This window comes from Strigops habroptila, chromosome 1 (assembly GCF_004027225.2).
Source record: "Strigops habroptila isolate Jane chromosome 1, bStrHab1.2.pri, whole genome shotgun sequence".
Classification (NCBI taxonomy): Eukaryota; Metazoa; Chordata; class Aves; order Psittaciformes; family Psittacidae; genus Strigops; species Strigops habroptila.
Genome location: NC_044277.2, coordinates 23,940,557 through 23,959,100, shown reverse-complemented (window position 1 = coordinate 23,959,100; position 18,544 = coordinate 23,940,557). Strand labels below are relative to the sequence as shown.

General features: G+C 41.8%; 2 protein-coding genes across 3 annotated transcripts in view; both read right to left on the bottom strand.

The window, feature by feature from the left end:
* RAD54B (RAD54 homolog B) overlaps positions 1-18,544 on the bottom strand; it is a 66,201-nt gene that overhangs the window by 39,835 nt on the left and 7,822 nt on the right. The window lies entirely within an intron of this gene.
* Positions 212-7,086, bottom strand: FSBP (fibrinogen silencer binding protein). Its single transcript, XM_030511229.1, has 2 exons — positions 5,992-7,086; positions 212-1,715 (listed from the first exon to the last, which is right to left on the bottom strand). The coding sequence occupies exons 1-2, from the start codon at positions 6,360-6,362 to the stop codon at positions 1,190-1,192; spliced, it is 897 nt and encodes a 298-aa protein (XP_030367089.1). The 5' UTR covers positions 6,363-7,086; the 3' UTR covers positions 212-1,189.

The window sequence follows — 18,544 nt, the reverse complement described above, 5'->3', positions numbered from 1 at the left end:
AAGGCTAGAGGAACAAGAAAGTATTCTAACAGGGAATAAGGAGACAGAGATCTAAGGCAGTTGTGGATCCATTCATACCAGGCAGGAGACTGAGAATTATGAACTCAATCACCTGAGACTTATGCTTTCCAGGTATTTTTCTTCCAGTTATCAATGTTGATCATAACTGCAGAGGAAAAGGCTGCTACTAGGACAGACAGAAGAATCAATGTCTTTTTCATTTGGGGCTTTTTATTTGAAACTAATTGAAAGACCAGAACAACAGCATTTATAAAAGGTACCCAGAATAACACAGATCTTCTGTTGCTTTCAAGTCACATGTTACTTACATACAGAAACTATTTCATTTCAGTAGCTTATAGTCATAGTGATATTGATCAAAGGCACCTGCAACTGTCTTGGTTGCACATGCACTCTAGTAATTATGCATGCAAATGAGGAAATTAGACATTTCAGTGGTTGATCACCAGTATAATTACTATAACTGAATATACGATCATGGTAACTGTACACACAAATTACACATGCATGCAGTTAAAAACCAAGCGTTGCATTCACTGTCTCTATTCTGATAACATCCTATGGAAACACTCCTCCACTGGAAACAATAAAAAGTAGCAACTTTTAAAAAGATGTGCATTTACTCAACTGTCTACTGAACATTAAAAAAATATAACAATCCAGTAACTTTGTTTTCCAAGCTGATATAGCAACAAAATCTCACCACTGTCGTAAGATTTACCAACTTGAAAGGAATAAGACATTTAAGCCTCTTATTCCTCCTTTTCGTACGTATTAACCTGTAACTTCATCAAGATATTAAAGGATAGGTGATTATTTGAAAAAATAATGCATATGATCAGAATTTTTAAGAAGAACTGAGCTAAATTTGCATTAGCTCATCACAGCTCTAATAGAGAGAAGTGGAAAGATTTTTAAAGTTTGGATTTTTATCAACCGAAACACTTAACTGTACAGGATTTAATTATACTTCAGACCAGAAGAGTTGGTGTATTCAAACCCATATGAGGTATTTTTCCAAGGTACATAAACAACAACATGGAAAATATGCTTTCGTCTCTCAAGCCCAGATTTTGATCCATCCATATTAACATCAGGAACAATTTTGCTGGGGCAAAAGCATTTATTATTAAGTATTTCAAAGAATACGACAGAAGTGATAAAATATTTAGATATTGCTGTATTCTGGCAGATCACGGCGTAGTCGTATTGCCTTCAGCTTCTCTACTTTGATTTTTGTTCGCAACAGTTCTTCTTCCAGTTGCTGCTTTCTTTTCAAACCATCCCTTTTTTCTTGGACATAGAGACCAATTTTTCTTTGATTTTCTAAAATTATTTGATGCTCTTCTTTCAGCATTTGTAACATCTGTGGGTCATAACCACACATTGGTCTAAAGCGTTCTCCAACCTCAAGCCTAAAAAACTCATCTCTTCTCGGTACAGGAGAGGGAGACATCATCACTCTCATATCAACTGAAGATACTGATGTTGAAGGAGACCTTTCCATTATATGCACCAGCTGGTGTTCTTCCCCTTGTTCCAAGTTCTCATTTTGCTGTGAGTCTATAATCAAAGAAGGAGGAGGTTTGACATCCTCTTCTGATTGCAACTCCATCATGACTGTCGCAGGATGGTGATCCAACATTGCCTGTGGTGAACTGGTACCAGCAATTGTTTCTTTATCGATACTAGCACTAGAACACACAAAATCATATTTAAATAATCCATTAAAAACTATTTTTAAAAGGCTGTAAGTAACCAATGCTTCATTTGAAACACTACTCTGCTATCCATGCCTAGGACTGTACTTCATTACATGACCACCACCTGTAGCCCTCTTTCTTTCCACCGCACATACACAGACCTGTCTTATTCGGATTCTATTGCTATAAAAGCAGTATAGCCGACAAAGAACTATTCTGGTATGACCTTCTTCTGACACTGGAGAAGCAAGAAGGGCTATTAGTGACAAATAAGAATAAAAACAAAGCAGCAGCAAATCATGCAAGTGACAGAGGAAAGAGTTTATAATATGTAATGTGATTTTAAAAGGGCATTAATTTAGATTGAGTGAACTTTGGCAGAAACATTCCCATCTCCCAGACTTATTCATCTCCTCCTATTAAAATGTGTTCTCTGTTTCTGATTCACACACCCAAGTACTTATTTGTCGGGGGTTTTTTTATGTAAAACAATCACTGAATAAAATTACACAAAGAGCCCTGGGAGAAGAAACCAGAGCCCAAACGACAATCCTGCCAGTAGATCAGGGAATCAAGCTAATCCTTGCTCCTTCTCTTTGAATCCGTGATGTCAATGTTCTTCTGAAGCTTCAAGAAAAGACACAGAAATGTTTCCATTAAGAACAGCCTACAGTTCTGTGCATTTCTTTTCAAAAGTACAACACCCACTTGACTCATCTGTCTTTGTGTAGAGCCCTGAGTCAGCAGCACCTCAAATCATGATTTGACATTACATTAGCTTTGATTATAATAATGGCTCAAGTTGCTCCTGCCACTTCTCTACCATCAGTTGTGTTTGAAACCCTACACTTCTGCACAACACTCCTTTATTCAGGCTATGCTTTTTAAAGCTAGATCAGCTTCTGGCTCTGTTTTACAGTACAGATCTACAAAGAATGCTTTCAGCATGACTGGGAAGGCAGTATAGTGTAACATGGGAACAGGAACATGTTGACTTTGTACAGTGCATCATCATGGCCTTGACAGCCTGTAACAGAGGCTCTAACTGGCGGCTGGAGATAAAGACATACATTCCCCAACCCTTGAAGAACGAGCTGCTGCAAACAGCTAAAGGCAGCGGGTGGATCCATGATTAATGTAACATTCACAGATGCTTCCCAATCCTGGAGGACCTGAGTTGCTGTCTATTCAATTGGGGGTAGGAGGTGTTTGCTTATGTTTTTTTAAACTCCTTCTGAGCCCCACTATCCACAAATTGAGAAACACTATCTGTTTATTAAAATACTGGCCTGGTTAGCAATAGATGTGCGTTCAAATTCCCAGAAGCAAAGAGAAATTGAATTTGTACATCCTACTTCTCGTTTAAATGCACTAACTCCTTAATCAAAAGGTGGCATGATCATCTCTTCTGCATCTTCCGTGGTCTTCTAAACTCTTGGTTTAAAAGAAATAAGCAGTCATGGTTGCAGTTTCTGAAGGACCCAGATCTAGCCTGACACTCATCAACATGAAAGCACATTTTCTAGACTAAAAGTATGAAGGATTCTAAGTACTCAATTGCAAAAGCGTTCAACAGGGTCAGAGCAATGTGTTTGCCAAAAATTAATCCTGTCAACCACCCAAACTATTTTAACTGAAGATTTAAAAAAAAAAAAGTCTATCTGAAGCAAATATTGAAAATGGACCTTTCATTTATTCTCTAAAGAAAATGCTAGGATAATCTTCATTCTATTGACTGCTACCTGAGCTGCCTATAGAGAATCAATTATATCACCTTACTCCCTCCTCCTCCAGACACAAAGCTTCACCTTTTATTATATATTTCTTTCTCACATTCCTTTTACTCCTCTCATTGAGCATCGGAAGTATTATCCTGCACACAAATTTTCACTTGTTTTCCCCAGTGCTGACTGGAATTCTGGGTTTCCCCCTCTTGACAACCGCAGCTTCTAACACAGCTTCCCTCCTCCTTATTTGCTGGCTCCTGGCCAGCTTCTAGCCTGAGAAAAGTGGAAACAACCAGCAGGAGAAGCAGGTCATTCTGACAAAGGGAAACAGAGAGAGAGAGAGTAGAAAGAGAAAGTGAGAGAGGTTAAAGAGAAGAAAGATAGGTAAGATTTAGTTGAACATAGACTAGAGCCTCCAAACAGTGAAAAATCCATCTCTCAAAGTATAACCCACACAGAAACAGAAAATTACCAAATCTTCAGGTAACTCTGATGAAACTGCTTTTTTTTTTTTTTTCCCTTAGTCAGTCTCTTAGGAGGAAAACAATTAGACAGCAAAGAGAGAATGAAGGAATTGAGAAACAAAAGAGCTGCCTGTATGGTGGTTACTAATGTTGTTTCTGACAACTTGACTGAAGGAAAGACAAACAACAGTTACCACAACTGGGGGATGGTGTTTATAACCCTGCAGGCACTGGTGATTCACCAGGTTTTGTTTAATCACAGCAAGCTAGAAATTGCTTAAAGGTGCGATTAAGAATTTGAATTCATTGTTGTTCAAGTTGTATTCCCCTCCTACAAAACCTGAGCCAGATCCTGGCGAGTTAAAACCCAATACAGAGTTTGGAAAATTTGGGTAAAATGCCAGTCAGAGTTAAAATTAGAACTATCAAATAATGATGTATTTGGGCAAGGAAAAAAATAATCTTTTAAACTATATTCTTTTCCTCAATGCATAGTGTATTGGCTGTTCCTAGGAAAAAACATTGTGGGTAGGCAGCAACCAAGTCAATGTTCCCAGACCCATAAGGGACTGCAAAAAATGTTTAAATTATAGGAGACAAACTATGGAGATCATTAGCTCTTAACCATTCACGAAAAGCGTCAGTGCTTTTTATAAGCTGATCTACAAACCAAAGTTCTCACACTGTTTTTTTTTCCTCCTTACAAAAGTTGGTAGTCAAGACACTGCAACCTTTATTAGCGCAATTAAAAGCCTCGTTTTGTTCCAGAGCATTCTTTGGAACGGTTCCTCCAGGGGCATTCACCAGGAGCTGCAGCACAGCCCAGTTGCTTCAGACTTCTTTACGCAAAGGACCCACAACAGCATATTTTTAGAGCATCTGGCATGTTGGGATTTAGACAATTGTTACCATTCAGTTCAACCAGTGGCACCATGAACCCAATTCAGCCTGTGTGCGCATGCCAGCTTTTCTTAGAGCGTTATGCTGCTGCACAGACTATTGCTATATCTGATTAAAATACGGAAAGTTTGCTTCCCATTAATCTGCTTGGGAAAATAAGAAAAATCAGAGCTTTCTTAAGGTTGCTGGGGAGTTACTTGTCTCCCTTTTTTCCTCTTCCCCAGCTTACTTTTGTATCTGAAGGAACCAAAACCTGACCCGGGCATTTTTTGATCCCTCAAGGACCAATACAGAACCAGCAGAGTGTTGCAAGTCAGATATGAGGGGTATTAGCCAGCTGTGCGAGAAAGCCTGCATGCTGCCTGCCTGTATTATGTCTGGCTCAAACCTAGACAGTGTGTCTCACTTTACTGAGCAGCAGGAAAAAAAACCTACCTACAAAAAAAGAAAACTTCTAGTACTGCACCTCTCAGTTTCTCTCTGTATTTACCTATCGAACGATACAGAACTGCTTGGAGTTTAGACTGCAGTTAGCTTTGCTCCAGTTCCAGGGAACCACCGTCCATGCAAGAAAAGTATGATTTAAAAAGCCCAAAACATTTGCACTCACAAAGGCACTGTGGTGTGGGGAGGCAATTTTATTGTTTTTTTAAAAGGACCGGGATCAGTTAAAACATAACATGCAAACAGAGCAAATGAGAGACAAAAGGTGTACAAGCCAAGCTTTCTTAGCCCTGTGAACTAACTTTATTAATAATTCTCTGCAAACTGGTAACAGTTCCATATGTTGCAAAATGACTGCGGTATTACCTTAAATGGAGGAGAATTGCCATCACTTTGCCCGTGTTTGAATAATCTGCCTATTAAAAGGTAGGGGAGGGGTCGAGGTTGGAGCTACTATTTCTCTTTGCTTCTCTCTTAACCCTCACTTTCCAGAGTATGACAAAGACTCTGAAACAGGCTTTGAAAGAGAGCTGAAAAAAAATGAATGCAGTGCTAAGTCACCATAAAGCTTCCCATAAAACAAAAGCAGTATTATTTTGTCATTGTTCCCCATTGGGGGCTTTTCTCAGCTACACATTGCCTTTAGGAGCCTGACCACAAGCAAAGAGTTACAGAGTAGATAGGAGGCGCCATACTTTTCATTCAGTAACAAAATAAAAAGAATCATCTCACCTTTGAACACCGCTCCTGTCTCTTAAACACACATTGGAAATCTGTGGAATCATCTCCACAACTTTCTTGGTTGGCTCGGAAATGCTGCTTTTACAATCTGAGTGAGTCTCCTTTTGCTGCAATAGCTCCTGTTTGGCATATTCTTTGAGCCTCTTGTACAGCGTGCGCAGGCCCTGTGCGGTACGAGGAGGGCGATCTACTCCGATGGCATTGTAGTTATCAGCTATGATATCCCAGCATTTGTTTTTTTCCACTATTACAGAATGCTTATTGGTATGTTCCTCGAGAATTTTAACGTATGGCTTCACGAGTTTTAGCAAATCGAGCTTTTCAGATAAGGTAAAATTAGAAGATCTGGCCTTCCCAACCATTGTTATCTTTGAATTAAGGAAGCCGTTTCTGAAGCCACCATGCAGTCCCTAGCTCTGCTCAGCTCTTTTTCACAAACAGAAAAAGATCAGGCTTAACTAGGCTAGTCTCATTTAGGCCCACGCCTACAAGGGAGGGTTTATTAAAATTCCTTCAGCTTAAGCTGACGCAGGTTCAGGAAATCTGCTTAAGCCAAGCCTGACCTACATAAGGCTTCAGACTGAAGACGACGAGAAGAAACAAGCAAAATACACTTTTGTATGAAGAGACCAGGCATACGCAGGATTTAAAAACATAAAGGTTTAAAGATTAGCACATTACCCAGCTAAAAATTACCTAATTTACCCTGAGTAACAAGCTCTGACACATCTCCCTAGCTCTCTCGCACGTATCTCAAACTGAAACCGCGCTCGAGATGATTTTACATGTAACGACGTCCCCAGAAAAGCAACAATTGCTTTGCGGAACGCGGAGCGCGCTCCGGGGCGCGGGGGTACCGAGCTCGGCGGGAGAGCCCCCGGCCGCGCCGCCGCCATTTGCATAGCGCTGGTCCCGCTGTCAATCAGGGCGCGGAGCCTGCAGCCGGGTTGGTTACACTCGGGCGCGGGCTCCGCTGTAAAGCTGAGCTTCTCCGGCGCTCGGCGCCCGCCGCCGACACGACACGGGGGCTTCTTAAAGAGCCCGCTCCGCTCCGCTGCGCGGCGGGGGAACGCCGCAGAACGCCGGGCGCTCCGAACCGCCGCGTTATCGCGACCTGGGCCCGCAGCGGTGCCCCGCGGCCCTGACACCGCTCTCGGGCCCGCCGCGGCCGGGAACAGACCAGCAGACCCGAGCTGCAGGCGGCACAGGCTACCTGCGGTCAGTCGCGACAGATTTACTGATGGCATTACAGCGTGTGGATGCTGGGATTTCATTACAGCCACCTACATAAAACAACCTACTGTTATAACCGCACTTCCAGGCGTTCTGTCGGGATAAACCCCTGATCCTCGTTAACACGCTGTGCATGCTATGTGCGTGCATGTCTAATGTCTGCTCGGAAACATGGCACCTTAAGCCAAGTCTTCACATAAAAATGGACGCAAGGCTTTCCATCTCTGTGGTCTAAAGTACATCAGCAAATGGGAGAAAGAGCAAAACCTGCAGCCGTAAGGGAAGGTGCTCACACAGTAACCAAAAACTAAGTTTGAAAAACGACATACACGACTGCAGGAGGCCGGGGGGTGAGAGCAAACACCATCTGAGATAGTGGCAACCGCTTCCCAAGCTTGACATGTTCAGCCTTGAAAACAAGGGAGCCCAGGAGGGGGGTGAAGAGGAGTAATTACAGTTTGAAATATCTTAAGGCTATGAAGATCTAGGTATAAACTTGTTTGCTCTAAGGGGAAAAAAAAAAAAAAAAACAAAGCAGGCATAAGCCGTATTCAAACCAAGAAATTCAAACTAAACAAAGGGAGACTTTTAACTGCTAAAAATCAATTAGCATTTAGAATAACAAGCCCATTTGGAATCATTTCTGAGACACCGCTTGTCTGTGCCACCTAACCAAATTGTGAGCAGTCCACTTTGCTGGAATGGCTTTCAAGACAAAATTAAATAAAGCATTTTATAGTCTGAAGCCCATTACACTAGCATTTGAGAAACAAAATACTCATGTGGTAAGACACTGTAGGAAAACCATCACCCTTAAACACCTAACCCTTCCCTATTTCCCCACACTTTGCTCTTTACTAATATTAAGCGGCTGTACCCTCGGCTGTTGAAGCAGTTGTGCAGTGCCCAGTCTCTTGACTTTCTAGTGGCAAAAAGAAAGTAGTGAGTGTTAGGTTGTGTGATTAAAGGCTCCTCCCCACAGACACAAAGAGCACAGACGAACAGTGTCAGGCAGTGGAATCCCAAGAACCTAAACGAAAGAAAGCGAGCCCTCCGCCCGGCTGCTCCCAGGGCTGTCACAAACACAGGCAGCCCAGCACACCAGGGCGATTCCCAGGCAATGGGGGAGGAGAGGCTCTCTCCAGCTCACCTTGCAGACTGAAGGAGGGGGTTACTAGGTATAGGGCTCATTATGACATGCTAGGAAGATTTGGGATTGCAGAAGGCAAAAAGGATATTTAGAGGCAAGAAAAGGGAGGGATGCTGCCTGGGTACCTCTGTCAGTGGGTGATCTCTGGCAAACACCAACCTGGACTAGCTGGCAAATAGAGAAGAGGCTTGGGAGTCAAGAATTAGAGCAACCATGAGTCTGGACCAGCTTTGGAGAGACCAGAAGGTCTGAGATTTGGCTACTGGAGGGACCAGGACACCTGGGGACTGGGCACCGGTAAGGACAAATGCAGACCAGCTGCTAGAGAGACCCAGTACAATCTGGGGGGCACCTGGGAGACCAGTGGATTGAGGGACCAGCTATGGAGCAGAATAAGAGACTAAGGCCACTTGCTGGAGGGATCCATACTGTGTATGTGTGTATTTTCTGTAAACAGGCCTTCATCCTAGTCAGCCAGTGAAGGGAAAGGATGAGGCCATTGATGCTGGTTGTGTTTGCCTGAGTGCTGCATTTTCTGCATGGCTGGCCATATACATAGTGTACACGTGCACATGTGCCTCTTGGGAATACATCCTTGTGGAACTGGCCACAAGGAGCTGCAGCAGTCTCCTCTATACTGGGCTACCAGATATAGCAACTCCTAATATAGACCTATCTAAACTTGTATTACTCTCTCACCTTACTGCTTAATGTTGCTGGAGAGACCAAGTTTCCACACTAATGCAATTAGAGCAAAACACCGCTACAAAGATTTCTTTTGAGCAAGTGCCTGAAGGAATCAGTCTGAATTACATATTGTTCTGCAGGAGTGTAAAATAACCCTCGTAAAAACGAAGCTGGCTGCCAACCAAGATTTTTGCCTTTTTTTTTTCTTTTCCCCTTTTTAAAATAGCTCTGCTCATCAGCCTAAGGTCACATCAGTACTTGGATGAGAAATCACAGAAGGTGAGAAGCCGGGATATTAATGTTACATACAGACTTCTTTGAGCTAAAACAATAGGTGTAGTTCCAAGGCAATTACAAAACCAGAAATGGTGCTGCAGTCCACCCTTCATCCTATACCTTCCACCAACACTAGCACTTATGCAACATGGTGCACAAACAGTTCAGGGAGATGATCCAGCTACAAACTAATAAATTTCTTTGTTTTGGTAAGCATAGAGTTTAATAATTGGTTTAAGGCAACGTAAGTGTGGGAAACTGCCAAAATAGGAACTTCTGCCCCCTCCCCAACCCTGTCATGTTCCTGCCCCTCCACTGTGCTGATAGGAGTTCTCAGAAGTCTTTGGAGCAAATCAGATCAGGGAACTGATTTGTCTGCAAATTACTTATTCTTTTCTGAGCTGGGTCAGTGTAACCACCAGCAGTTCCTGATCCAGTGTGCCGCAGGACAAGTAACTCGCACAAAAGAAATACACTGAAAAAGCTTCTTCAGATTCTAAGTGGATCCTTTTAGGAATATGGTTTGCAATGCACCCTACAAAACCTTGTATTAGCAGAACTGAGGGGACAGTAAATCACAGGCACCAGGGAGGGATTTCTGGTCACTGCTGAAGAAAATAGCCATGCATGCACCCCTCACATCACTGCCTTGTATACCTCCTGGTTTAATCCTGTGCACAAGGTACAGCTCGTTTTTCCTTCATATTTGCAAGTTCATCTACTCAGAATTCTGAAAATAAAAATGTCTTGGATTCAGCTTTTTTGGTTTTTCTAGTTGCTTGATTCTTTCCTTAAAAAAAAAAAAAAACCAACCCAGAGGCTTCCCAATTTAAATGTTAATATTTAAAACCCCGGTTTTCAAGTGGATGAAATCTTTGCATTCAGAAGTTCATGAAAAGTGGGAGCTGTGAGAGTAGATCAGAGTATTTTTCTAGGGAAAGAAAAATCAGTATGACTGTTCAAAAGCTGAGCAACAGCTAAGGGGCTGCTAGGGTTGCAGAACTTCAACAGTTGGGGAATAAGACTCAACTACAAGTGACAGGTAAGCTCAGGGTTTTGCTGTGGAAAAGTCAAGAATTAATACTAAAAAAAATGATACAAGTAATGCATCCTGGGGAGCTGTTGAGATGAATGAATCACACCTATAATATAGTCAGGGATTAAAGTAGCCAAATTACTATGAATTGCTGAAAAACTCAATAGGCCCAAATTTTACAAGTGACAGATTTGTATCAAAGCCACTAACTGCATCGAGTGGCCCATGTAAATTTAGGCACATTATGAGACAGAACACTCTGCGAAGGAGAATGCCTCAAAATCAGGGAGTGTTTTGGAGGGAGGGAAAGGAAGGATCCTGTGTCACACAGAACCAAGGAATAATTTCTCCATGACAGACCTAAAAAAAAAAAAAAAAAAAAAAAAGAAAAAAATCAATATAAGGTACATGATTCAAATACAAAAAACATCTGGGAGAATTAAGGATGCCATAAGCACAAACATATATTGAAAGATGTGGTTTGGATCAGACAGCAAACTTGGATGTTGAAGAGAATGACACAGGCTTAAATGATTCAGGCTGGGACCTTTTAGTGCAAGGAAAAAAAAAAATCAAATCAACAAATAACAGATTGCTGAACTCTGTGAAGGTGCTCTGCCTGTAAAGTTGTAGCCCCAGAATGAGACTGAAGGACATCTGTTCTTATTTAATAATGTGCAAGCAAACCCAGAGACCTGGGTTTAGCATTTGCAGTCACCCAGGAGCCTGAAAATCTTAAGAACAAGAGGGCAACTGCAAGATTTGAATTAAAGCTGAAGTGAAACCCTGGTACCCCTGTGCTTATGAGAAACTGTAAAAAGATTCAGCAGCTAGGATGGGGTACGTTACACATCACTGAATAGACTGGCAGCGGAAACATTTGGCAAGCACTGAGGCAGTTGCTCAGTCTTGCAAATGAATTTGGCAGCTGCTTAAGATGACTTGAGAGCGTCTATAGGTAGTAATGGCTGCAAAAGTTCCATTAGGTCACCATATAGTCCTCTTTACTGACATGACAGCAAGACAGTGCCAAGTCATTTGATCTGCCTGTCTTAAGAGCCTGCTGCAGCAAAGGGTGGGTGAGAAAGTTTTCAACTTTAAAGGTCTCTCATAGGGACGGTTGTCTCATGTGTAATTCCCAAAACTAAGAGTTGCAGGCGTTATTCATTAAGGAGAGGATTGAGGATGACAAAGTATCACAAGCCGAAAGTTGCAAGACGACTTCACCTGGAAGTTACAGGGATTACATATGTTCTTGGCAGAGTATAATATATACAGAATATATAATACTCAAAGTATTTTTAGAAATACTTTTAGATAATGTGTTTCAAACGGCTTTCTCATTTTACTTGATTTTTTTTCTCGTCTTCATCAACACTTTCACCATCAATTTTGCAGTTTCTTGTTTTTATCCTTGCTGTACCCAAATCTCAGACCCCTCCTTTCCTTTCTCCTGCACAATTATTTCTGAGCATTCCTAAACCTCCATCCTGCTTTCGGGGTGGGGAGGACAAGGGGAAGCTTTACCTCTTTTTTTCTGCATCTATTTCTGTGATCACCATTTAGCACGTATTAACTTGTAGTATCTAACAGTTCTTGCAACTGCTGCAAGGACAAGGGTGCATGTATCTCACGACAAGCACAGAAAACAGAGATGTTAACAATGTAATTATTACCTTTACACCACTCTTTTGAAACAAGCTTGAATTACACATGGCCTGCTCCAGAGCTCTTATCAGCTGAAATTCCAAGCATAAAAGCTAACAACACTTCCATCCCCTCTGCTGATGCAAGGCATTCTCTCAACATTTAGCCCACTGAAATGGGAAATACTCAAATTAGGCAATTAAAATGTCCCCCGTGTCAAAATTTCAACAATTTATCTTCATCTCAGTCTGACATTCCCGGCCCCACACAGTCAGATCTGTAATCATCCTTCACACTAAGCTTGGCTCAAAGCTACAGGACTCTAAATTATAATATTAGATGACTATACAGCATCATGAATTAGCTCTTCGCTTTGTAAGTCATGTCTTTAGCAAAGCTAAGAGCACCATTCTTTACAAATTCAGAAGTACACCCAGTTCCTAACACATGCTTGTACCTTCTTCGATCCTCTCCTCAACAAGCTTTTTGATGACTGATCAGAACCAGCTGAGAAATACAGACAGATTTGAAAGTATGATTTTTCTCAGGATATTTTGCCTTAATTCTTAAATCCTCATCAGCAAGATATCCTCTAGAAAAAGAAAAGCTGTAAGAGAAACCAAGTTTCTAAAATTCTCCTGTCTTTTCATAGAGAGATGAAAATGTTGGAGATCATGAATTTAAATACTAACTTCAGAATATTCCCCCATGCACTATTCCCTGCGTTTGACACAGGAGCAGCTATCTCCATGCTTCTAATTTTGCTCAGCAGATATTTTGAGGACAGTGAGATAACCATCTTATCATTATCTTGTTGATTTTAGGGAAGTCATATAGTGACAAAGTTTCTGTTTCAGGGGAGAACTTGAGGCCCAAGGCTAAAAGCTGGGACTGAAGTCTAGTTATGCTGTCATGGTGTGAGAGCCTGGAAATTGAGCTTGTCTCAAACACCACTTATATTCCATAGTGTGAAAGTCAGGAAACTGAATTTGTCTCAAAAACCACTTAAACTGTGCTTGTCTCAGATACCATTCGCATTCAACCATGGGAGGCCTTGCAGGAATTGCTGCAAACGAAGCGAACAAGGATGTTGGCTCTCGCCACTCTGTATGCAGGATTGTGACCCCCTCGTTCAAAGCTGATAAGCCTCCACAGGACTCCTCCACAGTGAAAAATGCTGACTCAAAGGATGGGGCACAATATGAGGGACAACGACCACTCAGAGGACCCTCTCAGAACCCCAGACGTGGAACTGTGCACGTGTTCACTAAAACACATCCCTCATTATCATAGTAACACCCCTCTATGCTTCACATACAAATTATGATAACACCCCAAAGAACATGAACACAAAAGGGCAGGACTCAGGTCAGAGGGTGAGCTCTCACCACCGGCAATACGCTACGTGAAGAGGACCAACGAGACACCGCTGGATACACGGGTGGTGACTATCTGCTTGCAACTCCTCTTACCTCTCTCTTCCCCTCTTCTCTCTCGCTCTCTCCCTGCATCCATCTCTCCAGGAAAAAGCACTTGAGTTTGTTAAAGAGTTTCAGCATCTGGCCTCGTTTGTGCCTTAATTCCAACCAGGTGACAAATATATTGACTGTGACCAGGCCTGAGTCACGTGTGTCTCCGACCAGGCCAAGACACATGGCAACACAGGGCATCCAAACAATATGCATAGCTACAGAAAGATTTCACGACTACCTGTGAAGGGATCCAGGCCAAGTCTGCAATAACAGTCATGACAGCTCAAAAAAACCCTTCCAGTTCCCTTCAATAAGGCATTTCTTGTCTCTCCACCTGAGAGCTACATTCTCTCCATCTTCCCTTAAATCCACCCTCTTATCTAGCAGAGACAGGAGAGCTGGGGGAAAGAAAAAAACCAAACACAATGCCCACACCAGGACTTTCCAATGGGTAGGAGAGTGGAAAAGAAAAACATGAGAGAAATTTCAAATAAGATTTCTCTTTTGCCCATCTTCACTCTTTACATACACAGAGCCTGAGAATAAATTTTGAATAACCAAGAAGAAACTAAGAAGAAACCATGTGTACAACTTCCCTCAGAATGAATGGGGAACCTGAAGGAATTATTGCTGCTAAACCTGAATCCTTGAAAATAATCTCTATACAGAGTATTTTCGAAGTTCCTCATGTTTAAAGTTACAGTATTAGAGAGTTCCATTTCCTACATATTGTATGTATTTGCATGCAACTCCCAGGAGCTAAATTATTATAAATATATGGGATAGTAAGTCCATTTCCCAACATATCCCCCACTATCCCCTGGAAAGGGGAGTTTGCTTTATATCTGCAGTATCAAGATTAGTCTCTATCTCTGCACAAGATAAGAGTATTTAAATCCTTTTTTTTTTTCCTTGCTTACAAATGTTAATTTTTAGTAATTTAACAAGTTAAAGCAAAATGCATAACAATTGTTATCCCCGAATGAAGCACAGCTCTCTTCAACAGCAGATACATCACTACTCCAAAGTAAAGAACCAAGCAATTTAAATTGTCATTGTAAAGAACCAACAGTTCAATAGGCAAGTTACTGCTGCAAAACTCACTCCAACTAATGTTGAATGATATTGAATGTTGAATATTTTACATCTAATATAACTCTGGTTTTCTTCATTTTCTGATCACATAATAACCTTCTGATTTCTGGTTTCCTTCCCCTTTCCTTCATTACCTCATTAGTTCAAATACACGTATCAGAGCACACTTAACTAGCACAAACGGAAAGTATATCTCACTGTCAGCTCACTGCTCTTTTCTCAAATGTGTGAATAACCTGGTTATATTACCTGTCATTACATAAAGTCTAGTTATTCACATGACAGCAAGATATAATCATATCAAATTATAAATTATGTTGTACTAACTGTGGAAATACCACACCAGAACTACACAAGTCTGGATTTGTTTTACAGCAGCCTATTATGCTGCATTGCAGATGGCTACACTGTCCAAGAAAGCAGCTTTGCAGTCACTGAATATTACACCATATGTTGCCTTTGGTGGTGTAAGTTCCTTCTTCCCATCTCACTCTTGATTGCTAATTCTACTACCACAGCATATCTTGCTGCTCAGCTGGTGGGCAGCTCAAATTCAAGATGAGCAACACTCATTAGAGATGGGAACTTCTCCAACAGGCTAGTGTGCCACATAAGCACACTATACTCTTTTGCTTGCTTTCAGTCTATGGCAACTGACTCCACATTATCTGACTATTGCTACAATCCAATAATGGTTTTTCCACTGATAGACTTTAAAGCTAAAGAACTAGGGAATTCATGGCTGCTGCATTTGGTGCTTTTGAGCACAGAAATAGAAGCTCCTGAGGACAGTGTTCTGCTTGGTACATAGTTCTGGTCACCACTACAGAAAAGGTGATGAATGCATAGGAAGAGGAAGGCAAAACAAACAACCAACCCCCCAAAACCCTGCAGAGTCAAGAGAACAAGCAATGTCAGACTAAAGAGCCTCTCGTTTTGTTTTGGTTTTTTAAAGTCCTGAGAGCTTTGAATACTTTAAGATTACAGTAGTAAAGTTACTTCACTGAAATGCTGTTCCCTGCTTTGCTATCATACCATCTCCATGTGTAACTGTAAACAGTGCATGAGCACAGCCAAGGGGAACTCTGAGTGTGCATAATCCTTTGCGGAAAGGCTAGGGAAGGTCTTATGCCAGCAGCAAAGGAGAAGACATCATTTCACATCCGAAGGAAGAACAAGCAAAAGGTGTTGTTTTGGGGAGATACCAGAAAGTCCCAAAGCTGCAGAGCAGAAAACACAAGCCATCCAGAACTAAATAACCACAGAAGTCTCAGTAAGAAGACTACCCACAACATGCTGACTGCTGGGCAGTGGGGTACTGGGCAGGGAGAAGGAGGTAACTTTAAACCACAGAGCTAGCAAAGGAATTTGGTACTATTTTGAGTAAGAAATTATAACAACATTTATAAACTTGCAAATGATGCAGTAATAAATTACTTGCACTCAGGCATCCAGTAACACCATAGTTGTACTAAGGTGCACTTGGTAAGTAAGAGCTACAGATGGTTACATTTACCTAAAGACTTAGGTAAATGTAACGAACTGTTACCAACTGTTTCCAAAAACCTTTTAAGGGTCCACTGACCGGCAGCTATGTGTACAGCTCCACCACTAAAATAGACAAGATAGTAAAATACACCTGATTGGAATATCTTACCCAGGTCAATCTGTGAAGTGCAATAATAGAAATGACTGCAACAGAAATTACAACAAATACTTCTACACATATCCAAGTAATTCTACCAATAGTATGTTTCATTATGAGATGTCAGGCCTGAATGTTTTCAATTGTGTTATCTAGAAACTAAAAGTAGGCAGTTAGACTAAAATTGGACAGTGACAAATTCTGAAAATTACATTTTTTAACCCTCTTATTAAAAGTCATAGGCAATTGATTGCTACTGTCATAACTGAATGAAAAGTGGTTTTCCTCTTATTATACTCATATCAGTTGGTTAAGAGGGTTTTTATTCATAGAGTGACAGGAGGATCAGACTAACCTGTAACTGTTCTAGAAAGCTAAAGGAGCCAACAAACATTCCTATAATGAAAATGAAGCTGACTTAAACGAGCAGAATCTAAGCCTTATAGACCAATGAACTCAGTAAACATTAACATTCTGGAGAAGTTGGATAAAACATATTCAAATAATTAATACAGTTAATAACACAGGCATGAAAAACATCAAAAAACATCTGGTAAAAGGCACAGGGTGAATACACAAACCCTGTTGTGAAATACAGTTACAATCTGTCTTCATTGTTAGCTCAAAGATAGAGTTTAACTTCTGACAAAGTCCTTCTTGGAAGACACATTAACAGATGTTAGTGATGAATGAAAGAGTATTGCTGAACCAAAAAGCAGGTGAGCTTTAACAGAGTAAAACTCTACATCCAGCTTTTCTGCTCACCTACATCAGATTCAAACAATGAAATCTCAGTCCAACTAGAATGTTGTATCTAAGTATGCAGGTGAAAAAGCTATTCATTTCCACACACAATATAGTAAACCCAAGGAAAAGACAAAGCAACACTCCTAGATTAAAAGTACCAACAGAAAGCAAGCAGTAAACTCAGATAATAAGCACAAATTAAATTCATTATGTATGTTTTATATAAATTATATATATATTAAAAATATTAAGTTGAAGAAAACAGTGCAGGTAAAAACCTCAGTTCTAGCCAATCCCACTTACTAGCAACACTGAGGAGATAGAATCATGAAATGGTTTGGGTTGGAAAGGACCTTAAGATCATCTAGTTCCAACCCCCTGCCATGGGCAGGGACACCTCACACCAGATCATGTTGCCCAAGGCTCTGTCTAACCTGGCCTTGAACACTGCCAGGGATGGAGCATTTACTGCTTCTTTGGGCAACCTGTTCCAGTTTCTCACCACCCTCACAGTAAAGAACTTCATCCTTATATCTAACCTAAATTTCCCCTGTTTAAGCTTAAACCCACTACCCCTTGTCCTATCGCTAAAGTCCCTGATGAAGAGTCCCTCTCCAGCATCCTTATAGGCCCCCTTCAGATACTGGAAGGCTGCTATGAGGTCTCCACGCAGCCTTCTCTTCTCCAGGCTGAACAGCCCCAACTTTCTCAGCCTGTCTTTGTACAGGAGGTGCTCCAGCCCCCTTAACCCCCTCGTGGCCCTCCTCTGGACTTGCTCCAACAGCTCCATGTCCTTCTTATGGTGAAGACATCAGAACTGCACACAGTACTCCAAGTGGGGTCTTATGAGAGCAGAGTAGAGGGGCAGGACCACCTCCTTCGACCCGCTGGTCACACTCCTCTAGATGCAGCCCAGGATACTGTTGGTTTCTGGGCTGTGAGCGTGCACTGCTGGCTCATGTTCAGTTTCTCACTGACCAATGCCCCCAAGTCCTTCTTCTCAGGAATCACTTCTGTGAATCTCTTCTCACATAACCTGTAGCTGTGCCTGCGATTGCCCCGATCCAGGTGTAGGACTTCACACTGTTGAACTTCATCAGGTTGACATTGGCCCACCTCTCAAGTGTGTCATGGTCCCTCTGGATGGCATCGCTTCCCTCCAGCGTATCAACCGAACCACACAGCTTGGTGTCGTCAGCAAACTTCCTGAGGGTACATTAATTCCACTGTCCATGTCGCCGACAAAGATGTTGAACAGGACCGGTCCCAACACCGATCCCTGAGGGACACTGCTCATTACCCGTCTCCAGTTGGACATTGAACCGTTGACTGCAGCTCTCTGCGTGCGGCCATCCAGCCAATTCTTTATCCACCGAGTGGTTCATCCATCAGATCTACGTCCCTCCAGTTTAGAGACGAGGATGTCGTGCAGGACAGCGTCGAACGCTTTGCATAAGTTCAGGTAGATGACATCAGCTGCTTTGCCCCTGTCCATCAGTTCTGTGGCCCCATCATAGAAGGCCACCAAATTGGTCAGTCAGGACTTCCCCTTAGTG